Source organism: Caretta caretta, chromosome 14 (assembly GCF_965140235.1).
Source record: "Caretta caretta isolate rCarCar2 chromosome 14, rCarCar1.hap1, whole genome shotgun sequence".
NCBI lineage: Eukaryota > Metazoa > Chordata > Testudines > Cheloniidae > Caretta > Caretta caretta.
Genome location: NC_134219.1, coordinates 38,777,992 through 38,787,997, shown reverse-complemented (window position 1 = coordinate 38,787,997; position 10,006 = coordinate 38,777,992). Strand labels below are relative to the sequence as shown.

General features: G+C 52.3%; 1 protein-coding gene across 2 annotated transcripts; it reads left to right on the top strand.

Moving 5' to 3' along the window:
* Nucleotides 1-102: 102 nt before the first annotated feature.
* Nucleotides 103-9,435, top strand: LOC142069103 (zinc finger protein RFP-like). 2 transcript variants are annotated; one of them, XM_075119482.1, is made up of 7 exons: nucleotides 103-656; nucleotides 2,333-2,428; nucleotides 4,467-4,652; nucleotides 5,817-5,839; nucleotides 6,505-6,620; nucleotides 7,235-7,264; nucleotides 8,378-9,435. In XM_075119482.1, the coding sequence occupies exons 1-7, from the start codon at nucleotides 240-242 to the stop codon at nucleotides 8,890-8,892; spliced, it is 1,383 nt and encodes a 460-aa protein (XP_074975583.1). In that variant the 5' UTR covers nucleotides 103-239; the 3' UTR covers nucleotides 8,893-9,435. The 2 variants fall into 2 exon arrangements, with proteins under 2 accessions (XP_074975583.1, XP_074975582.1); XM_075119481.1 differs by having other exon boundaries at nucleotides 107-656; nucleotides 4,422-4,652.
* The last annotated feature ends 571 nt before the right edge of the window (nucleotides 9,436-10,006 follow it).

Genomic DNA, 10,006 nt, shown 5'->3' with positions numbered 1-10,006 from the left:
TTCACTCGCTTGCTTGCTTGCTTGCTTGCTTGTAGATGCTCTTATTTTTGAGATGAGCACTCTTCCCAGCAGAGAGAGGGTCAGGTTTCTCATCAGAGCCCCCAGGGGCGGGGAGAACTCACAGCCCCAGCTGATTCTAGCTCCGCCAATGAGACAGAGCCAGGAAGGGAAACACCCAATTCCTGTCCCAGACGCTGGAAATTCAAACGAGCTTTGTGTTCCCCTTCCAGCCGGGAGCCATGGCTGGAGAGAGCAAGGCAGAAAGTCTCCGGGATGAACTTTCTTGTCCCATCTGCCTGGAGTATTTCCAAGAGCCGGTGTCTATCCACTGCGGGCACAACTTCTGCAGAAACTGCATCAGCCAGTGCTGGGGGGAGTCGGAGCCCAACTTCTCCTGCCCCCAGTGCAGAGAAACCGCCCAGCAGAGAAACTTCAGGCCCAGCAGGGAACTGGCGAGAGTTATCGAAATAGCCAGAGGGCTGAGTTTCCAGGCAGCCAAAGGCTCAGGAGGGGAGCGAGTGTGTGAGAGGCACCAGGAGGCCCTGAAACTCTTCTGCCAGGAGGATGAAACCCCCGTCTGCCTGGTGTGTGATAAATCCAAGGCTCACAGATCTCACACGGGGGTTCCCATAGAGGAGGCTGCCCAGGAGTACAAGGTAGGAAATCTCCGCCCGGCGTCAGTGTTTGTACCTATGGGGTTTTTCAGATATATTTCCAGGCCCCGAGTAGAGCTGCTCATGCAGAGGTCACGTAGCCTGCGGCCATACCTGGGGGTCCCCAGGCTTTCCAATGTTTGGGTTTCCTTCTCGTGTCACCTGACCTCTAGTGTCATTTCCTGCTGTCATAAAGGATGTTTTTTTGCTAACTACAGTGTTGTGATAAAGATTTTGAACCTTACACATGGATCTCTGCTCTGACTTGAGGACCAATTTCCAGGAGTGGGTGGGGAAAAATATTCATTATCTTGTGATGCCCTTTTCCTCGGCGAATATTTCTGTTCCAACACACGTTCCTGCTGAGCGGGACACACCGGAACCAGCACTGCCAGCCCCCACCGTTCTTAAATCCTGCGATCTTTGGAAAGATTCAGTCAGACTGCGGGAATTTATCCGCCCACGCTCTGCTTCATTCATTTCAAACCACCAGAGAAATAACTTGCTTCTTGGTCCCCAAAAGATGCTGGTGGAGGCGAGGTGAGGCAGGGGTGCAGTCAAAGCTCCTGACTGGAGCACAGATGAGGAATTTTTGGAGCAAACCTGGCACCATCTGTTTTACTAGGATCAGCAATCTGAGAGCAGAGTTGTAGGAAAGAGATCTTCACTGAACACACTGAGAGGCCAGTGCTACAGGGGCCGGCAAACTTTTTGGCCTGAGGGCCACATCGTGTTTCCAAAATTGTATGGCTGGCCGGTTAGGGGAGGCTGTGCTTCCCCAAACAGCCAGGCATGGCCTGGCCCTTGCCCCCTGATGAACCCCCCCAGGACCCCTGCCCCATCCACCCCTCACAGTCCCCTGAGTGCCCCCCGCCGCCCCATCGAACCCTCCCTCTCCTTCCTGACTGCCCCCCCCCGGGGATCCCTGCCCCCATTCAACCCCCCCTATTCCCCGCCCTCTGACCGCCCTGACCCCTATCCACAGCCCCGTCCCCTGACCACCACCTCGAACTCCCCTGCCCTCTAGCCCACTCCCTCTTCCCCCTTACCGCGCTGCCTGGAGCCCCGGTGGCTGGCAACGCAACAGCCGCACCGCCGAGAGCACCAAGACAGGCAGCCGGGGTGCCCGGCTGGAGCCAGCCACGCCACCGCGCAGCACAGAGCCCCGGGTCAGGCCGTGGCCCTGCAGCTGCGCTGCCTGGCAAGAGCGCGCAGCCCCACCGCCCAGAGCCTTGCACTGGCTGCTCAGTGAGCTGAGGCTGCGGGGGAGGGGCCGGGGACTAGCCTCCTGGGCCAGGAGCTCAAGGGCCGGGCAGGAGGGTCCTGTGGGCCAGATGTGGCCTGCAGGCTGTAGTTGGCCCACCTCTGCACTAGAGTTTGTGCACTGGCTGCCTGGATCCAGTTTGTGCTCCTAGCCCCCAGGTGTCAGAGTGAACTAGTTCTCTTCTGCTGCTTGCTCCCAGTTCCTGCAGCGTCCCTGGCCTGGCCTGTGCATTGCCCTGTGGGTGCCCTCCCGGTCTGCTGCTGGGTTAAGTAAACTGGAAAGCTACATCCATGCACCGGTGTTATTGCCGGGGGATACGGGGTGGGGGGAAGTGAAATTTCAAAAGAAAATTGCTCCTCAAGCTCCAAAAGAAAAAAAATGACTCCCTCTGCCCCCCGCATTTCTCTTTGCCCAGGAACAGTTCCAGACCCGACTGCAGGCTCTGAAGGAAGAGAGAGAAAAGCTCCTGGGATGGAAACTGACTGGAGAGAAGAGAAGCTCTGAGTACCTGGTAGGTGCCCAGTGGTGTTACCCAGCAGGGCCCTGGGGATGAAGGGCAGTGTGGGACATTTGTGTGTCTCTCTGGGTCCCTGTGCTGCTGGTTTGGGATTCTGCATGTCTGTCTCTGGGTCCGTCTTCACACCCTCTGGATTCGCTACTCCCTAGTCTAGATGCGATAAATTGACCCCCGAGCGCTCTCCTGTAGTCCAGCGCCAGGAGAGGCGCCGGCGGAGTCGATGGGGGAGCGGCAGCAGACGACTCACCGCGGTGAAAGTCGATCTAAGTACGTCAACTTCAGCTACATTATTCACGTAGCTGAAGTTGCGTAACTTAGATCGATACCCCCGCCCCCCTCAATGTAGACCAGGGCTCTATTCCCCTCTGTGGGCTGGGGTGGGACTGGGACTCCTTGCCTGGCTCTGGGGCAGATTCCCCAGGAGCAATGGGCAGCCCTGGGACAGGGCAGACGCTGATCGAATCCAGCAGCAGGTGCAGCCTGTGCTCCCCTCTGCCCGGGATGGACGGGATGTGGGGTCATGGCCCGACCTCCTCCCTTCAGTTCTGGTAGTGCCAAGGCTGTGTTAATGGTCCATCCCCAGATGTCAGAGAGGCCTGCTGGGCTCGGCCTCAGGCTTGATCTTTGTCTGTGTCTGCAAAACACTGTCTTTTTCACCCTGTGCAGTGCAGTTGTAGCCATGTCGGTCCCGGGATATTGGAGAGACAAGAGGGGGAGGTTAGATCTTTGCACCAACTTGTGTTGGTGAGAGAGACAAGCTTGCACACTACCCAAAGCTGTTCTTGAGGTCTGGGCTGGAGAGCTCTGGGTGGCTCGAAAGCTTCTCTCTCTCTCTGACGGAAGATGCTCCAATCAAAGAGATCACCTCAACCCCTCGTCTCTCTCTCATAGATGAGCACTAGAGAGTCAATAGCTGAGCGACAGCCAAGCTCTCATGCTAAGCACTGATGTTTTCACAGTGCTCTAAAACCCACCTGCATCCTGACCTTGTCTTGGAAAATCACGGTGCCCCATCCAGGCCTGAGACAGAGTTATTGGACTGAATCAGGAGTCAAGTGGCCAAGGGGCTGCAGAGGTGAAGGGCTCAGGCAAAAATAACCTGACATTCAATTTGTTTCCCATTCTCATAACTTTTCTGTGCCCACCTATGGCTCAGATCATAGCACCGATCAGCCCCAAACTGAGCTGGGTCTGAATGGATTTCACCTTGGCTGGCGACCGGCTCCAGGGCCACACCAGGGAAGCAGCATCTTAGAAGTTATAAGAGGTTCTTTCAGGCTCTGTAAATACTCATACATCTTGGATATCCACATGGGAAAGTGATGTGAGCATGCTCCAGGAGACAGGTGCACCTCAAGCCAGGGTGCGGAGTGGTAGCCAGCAGCTGCAGAAATGGGACAGAGTTAAGGTTGGGTGGCAGTGTGCATGGGAGGCGTGACCTTATCTCTGCATTCCCTTGATTTCAGAGCTGTGTTTGTCTTTGCTTCATTCTTGATTTCATGGTATAAATTTATGGGCTGGGGCTGCACTAGAGATCCTGATTTCTGCACTAATACAGTTAGTCTCTTCCGAGGTGTGGCTGAGCATCCCTCCGAGTAATGTGAATATCTGGAGCTTCCTAAGTGAAACTTAGGAGTTTTAGTTTGTTTTCTTATTTTGTGTTTTCTTTACCCCGTTCAGTCTCTCTCAGGAAGTCTCTGCTCACGTACCTCTGAATCCTGCCCTTTCTACTGTTTGAAGGACTGAGATTGTCACAGGTCACTGATCACAAGAGAAACAAGCCATGTGAGATGGGAAGGGAATTTAGGGCGAGGTGGGACTTTCTAGGAAAATGTCTCTGGTCACATGGGGAAAGTTTCTGTCTGCTTTTGAGGTGCTGAATATTTAGAAATTCCCCCTCCTGCTGACACAGGGCTCTGTGAAATCTCCCCTGCCTCTCTGTGTGTCCTTGATGTGCCTTTTCCCTGTTTGTGCCTCTTCTTTACAGGGAAAGACAGATGCTGAGAGAGAGAAAATTGTGTCTCAATTTAAGCAGCTGCACCAGTTTCTGGAGGAAGAAGAGCGACTCTTGCTGGCCCGGCTGGGAGAGCTGGAGAAGGAGATTGTGAAGCTGCAGGATGAAAATATCACCAAACTCTCCGTGGAGATTTCCCGTCTCAGTGAGCTGATCAGCGAGATGGAGGGGAAGTGCCAACAGCCAGCGAGTGAATTCCTGCAGGTGAGACCTCAGAGCCTTGGGGATATTTGGGAAATGGATGAATGGGGAGACCCATGTGGCTTGGAGTGCAGGATCCTAACACTACAGTGGAACTCACTATTTCTAGTTTTTACATAGGAATCCTCTCTCTCGCTCTCTCTTTAATGGTACCTCATTTAATTGTTAGGAACTACTGTTAAAATGTGAATTCGCTGGTTTACGATCACTTCCACTTGCATCTGTTTTATTATTCTCTTTTATATTATTAGTAATTTGATGAGGGGTCTGGAACAGCTTCCATCTGAGCAGAGATTAAAAAGACTGGAACTGTTCGGCTTAGAAAAGAGGTGACTAAGAGGGGATATGGTGGAGGTCTATAAACTCATTCTGATGTGGAGAAAGTGAACGGGAATGTTTTTTACCTCTTCCCATTACACAAGAACCAGGGGTCACCCAATGAAATTTAATAGGCAGCAGGTTCAAAACACACATAAGGAAGTGCTTCTTCATAGACCTCACAGTCAACCTGTGGACCTCGTTGTCCTGGGATGGTGTGAAGGCCAAAAGTATAAGTGGAGTAAAAAAAGAATTAGATCAGTTCATGGAAGACAGGTCCATAAATGGCTGTTAGCCAAGATGGTCAGGGACACAACCCCAGGCTCTGGGTGGCCCCAAAGCTCTCACTCCCAGATGCTGGGACTGGGGATGGATCACTTGAGTTTGCTCTGTTTTGTTCATTCCCTCTGAAGCATCTGTCAGAAAACAGGACACGGGGCAGATGGGCCATCAGTCTTGTGTTGTTAGGATTGAGGGATCCCGGGAGAGGGGCCCCTTTGTAGGGTTTAGATTTTAATGGTCTTTTTTATAGTGGTCTGGGTCCACTTAAGGCCCACATCACTGGGGGAGCGGAGCCTGTTAATAACACACATGACTTCATCTACCGCTCATGAGGCAGGGAAATATTATTTAAACAATGTGATCCCCATTTCACGGAGAGAAAGGGGGACTTTGTTTTGGAAATCATCCCAGGCCAGCTGCCGCTCTCCCCATGACACCACCAAGACCCCTGAACCAGGATCACAGTGTGGCCCACTCCACCCTCTTTTCCATTGGCCGACGTCCTTCTCTTGGTTATCACTCGTAACTGAGCTCTTTGTTCTCTCTCTCCCCCCCCTCCCCTCCCAGGACATCAGAAGCACCTTGAGCAGGTACGTGGCTCTGTCTCACTCTCAGGGACACATCACTCTGTGGGGCAGGGGCTTGAGCGCCATGCGACGCCCTCATCTCCTCAGGGCACCATGGCCAGCTGTGTGGGGCAGGGTCACCCCTCAGATCCAAATCTCTCCTCTGCTGACGTTACTCCTGGGGTTGATGCTCTTTATTTGAGATGCTGAGATGATGAAGCATGAGGGCAAGTTAATAGACCCGAATAGATTCATGAAATCTCTTGTGTCCCAGGGAACGGGAATATGGACCCTTCCAGAGCAGCGGTGTTCTAATATGTTCAGCTTATGTCCGTTTGGCACCCTGCATGAGGTGATTTGGGGTTAATGGTCTCCATCCATTTCTGACTGAGCAGGTGTCCACACCACAAAGCTTAGCAGAGTCAATGCAGCTTGTTGGCCCATCTCCCTGCTCCACTTCCCCTCGATGTCGTTTCTCTCCGGGTCATGCTAGAAACAAACTGGGCCGCTGTGGGTGAAGCTTGTGCTGCCATTGCCTGAGCGGTACCTGCTCTGAGGCCGGGATACATAGAACAGTCCAGCCTCCAGGCCCTGCAGTCCAGCAGCTTTCGCTGGCATGAAATTCATCTGAGATGCGGATAAAATCGTGATTTACAATCAGTTAATTAGAGAATTCTGTTTCTCTCCAGGTGCGAGCAGGGGAAGTTCCAGCAGCCAGTGGAGATTTCTCCTGATCTGGCAAAGAGACTTGGTGATTTTACCCCAGAAAACATTGGGGTAAAGGAGACTCTGAAGAAATTCCAAGGTAGTGAGCAGGGATTGAAAAAGGAAAATGGAGACTGGTCTCTGTGAAGGTTGGAGGAAACGGGCTGTGTCCAATTAGCTGTGAATGTAAAATTCAATTTAGAACATGGAAGAAACTTAAACAAAGTTTTGAATTTATGAAGACATTTTTTCCCTAGATATACGATATTTATGGAGGAACAACAGTAGTCTGAATGTGATTCGTTGTCACTTTGTTTGCCCTAATTCTTGAGGACTGCAAAGTACTTGGTTGAATGAAACTCTGTGCTAATACAAAGGGCTCCATCTTCTCTTCCTAAGTCTGTTTCATTCCAGTCTGAGCTGTCTATGAATTTTCTCTTGTAGAAAGACGAGGTACACTGAATGCCACATAAGCTATGTTTATAACCATGTTATTAGTGCAGAAAGGGACCATAAGCTTGAGAGTGGCCCATGTCCATATGGGCGAATTTTACACTATGTCTCTCTCTTTATCTCTCTCTCTGGGTCTCCCTGCCTTTTCCCTTCTGTTCGTGGCTCAGAACTAAAGCACAGCTATTCTGATTAATTGTAGAAATCCTGCATGAAACATAATTTTGATACCATGAAATCTCTTTCTCTCCCTCTCCTCCCAAGATGCTCTGGTGTTTAAACTGCAGACAGCAAGTAAGTGGATCTCTGGCAAAAGGGGGGGGGTAGTGTTATGAGTCGGGTTTTAGATGGATTGAGAGAAAAAGACAGTTTGTGTTTGTGGCACTGGATTCATTTGAGGAACAAGCTTCTGAGATCGAACAAAAGAGAGTCCCCCATCCATAGAGAGTGAGCATTGCAGGGGAGGGGGCTGGCCTTGAGCACTCCAATATATTATTAACCCCTTAATTGTTGTGAAGTGTACTGACTGAATGAGGGCACTGTCTCCTCTGTTATGCTGAGTGGGGGTGGGGGCCTGGTCTGACCCTCTCTCGGAGTGTCCATAGGACATGGCCCCCTTCGCTGTCTCTCCCTGTGGGTCCCACCTCTCCCTTTCCCCTGGGCTCTTGGGTTGCCAACTAGGCCCCTCCATCCTCTCTGTCTTTGTGAGGTCTTCCGTGGACACTGCCTCCTCCTCTCCCATTCCCCATGGGCTAGGGGACCTGCTCTGGCATACCCACCAACTCCCTCCTGCCTCCTTCCACCCAGGGCTACTGCCTCCTTCCCTTGTCCCCAGCTGCACTGGGGTTTGCGCTCCCCTCTCTGCTGGCTCCTTGATTCCCTCTGACTGGGGGTGTCTCCCCAAGAGGCGGCTGAGGCTGATGCCTCTTCGGTCCCATCCCAGGCTCTGCTGCCTGCCCTGCCCAGTCCCTGCGGCTGGGAGTGGGGAGCCACAGCATGGGGAGCAGGGTAGAAGATCGAGATCATAGAATATCAGGGTTGGAAGGGACCTCAGGAGGTCATCTAGTCTAACCCCCTGCAGGGCCAATCCCCAATTTCTGCCCCAGATCCCTAAATAACCCCCTTAAGGCTTGAACTCACAACCCTGGGTTTAGCAGGCCAATGCTCAAACCACTGAGCTATCCCTCCCCCAAGTCTGCAGCTATAACTGGCCCTGGGAGGTGGGAGCCGCGGTGAAATCCCTGCTCAGCCCCAGCACAGAGGCAGCTCCCTGAGACCCGGGACAGAGAGGCAGGAAATCAGGGAGGGTCCCAGCCAGGACGGGGCTGCTGGGGAGTGTGAGAAATGGTCCCATCCTCCCCCAGGGTTGAGCTCTGCCCCTCACGCTCTGATTCTCTCTCCCCCCAGTGACTCTGGATCCAGACACGGCTCATCCCCAACTTGTCCTGTCCACAGATCGGAAAAGTGTGAGATGCGGGGAGACACGGCAGCGACTCCCCGACAACCCTGAGAGATTTGACTGGAATCGCTGCGTGCTGGCCTGTGAGGGGTTCACCTCGGGGAGACATTGCTGGGAGGTGGAGGTGGGGGATGGGCGATGCTGGGCTGTGGGGGTGGCCAGAGAGTCTGTGAGGAGGAAGGGGTGGTTCAGTTTTAACCCTGAGGAGGGGGTCTGGGCTGTGCAGTGGCTGCAGGGGGATCAATACAAGGCTTGCACCTCCCCTGAGACCACAGTGTCCCTGGGCCAGGTCCCCAGCAGGATCCGGGTTTGTCTGGACTGTGACGAGGGGCAGGTGGCATTTTTCAGTGCTGACGACAAGGTCCTGATCTTCACTTTCCCACCAGCGTCTTTCAATGGGGAGAGAATCTGCCCTTGGTTCTGTTTCTGGGACAGCAAAACCCAGTTGAGACTCTGTTCCTGATACACAAGATGATCTGTCCCCCTGCAGGCCATGAAATGGGCTTCTCTCGCCTCTGACACCCTCATTTCTACAACTCTGGAATCTAAAGTGGGCTGGTGACCTGTTCTCCCCGCTCCAAAAAAACCCAACGAAACAAAACCACTCAACCGTCAGGGACATTGTCCAGCCTGTTTGTCGCTGTTCTCTATGATCGCAGAGGACTCTAGCAAGCTGGTCAGAGAGCAAGAGGAGGAGTCCTGGGTGAGGGAGAACAGTACAGGTGGCAAATCTTTGGGGCAGGGGAGTGGCAAGAGAAAATGGTTAGTCATCACTTTTGATGAGGGTTTTCTAGAATTTAACAAAGCTATTTTTATATCAAGCCCATGGAGGTTGTGTTTTATGGTTCCCATAAATCATTGACTGCTGCCGGCTTTTTTGTTTTTTCACCAAGTGGATTCTGTATCTTCATAGCTGTAAAGATGCTGAAATTTTTGTGTCTCACAATGATTTCTCTTGTCTCCTGCGGGGGAAAATATAGCAATAAACCAGGAGCCATCAGAACGACTTGATTTACCAGTGTTGGGTTTGTTTGCTTTTTACTGACATGCACGGTGGGGTCGAGGTGGGTTACAGGCCATTAGAATTGCAACAAAAGCAACCCTTCTGGAATTGCAACAATAGTAATGATCATGTCTCTGCTAGGCCACATTCAGGTGCTTTCATCCATTGTCTGTTGGATCCGAATTTCCCAGCCCAGGTGCATCAAGCATTCAGACAGTACAGTGACATGTAGCCGGTTACTGGTCCAAACTTCCCATAGACCAGGGTCACATGCGTAGTTGTTCGGTACCTCTACTGGCCACATTCAGAAACAAAAGAGCATCATGGTCTGTTTGATGAGACCTTGCACATATGGTGTGTGCTCTATAAAATGGCGTCCTGACACACACATGTCACAGTTACCAGTGGGGATCTAAAGCGTGAATTTCAGCCCTGAAATCACAAGCCCAGACCCCTTGCCTTAAAGCAGTAACTCGTTTGAGCTGCGAGCCATGAGTTGGTTGTTCGTGACTGGGGCTGGCCACTAGAGGGACAAGATCTCTTGCACTAAGCCAATGTATGAAATAACCACCTA

Excerpts from the sequence above, each read along its gene's own strand:
- LOC142069103 (XM_075119481.1), top strand. The coding sequence starts at position 240 with ATGGCTGGAGAGAGCAAGGCAGAAAGTCTCCGGGATGAACTTTCTTGT. Across the intron at positions 5,840-6,504 it reads ATCAGAAGCACCTTGAGCAG|GTGCGAGCAGGGGAAGTTCC; the intron begins GTACGTGGCTCT and ends GTTTCTCTCCAG. Across the intron at positions 7,265-8,377 it reads GTTTAAACTGCAGACAGCAA|TGACTCTGGATCCAGACACG; the intron begins GTAAGTGGATCT and ends CTCTCCCCCCAG.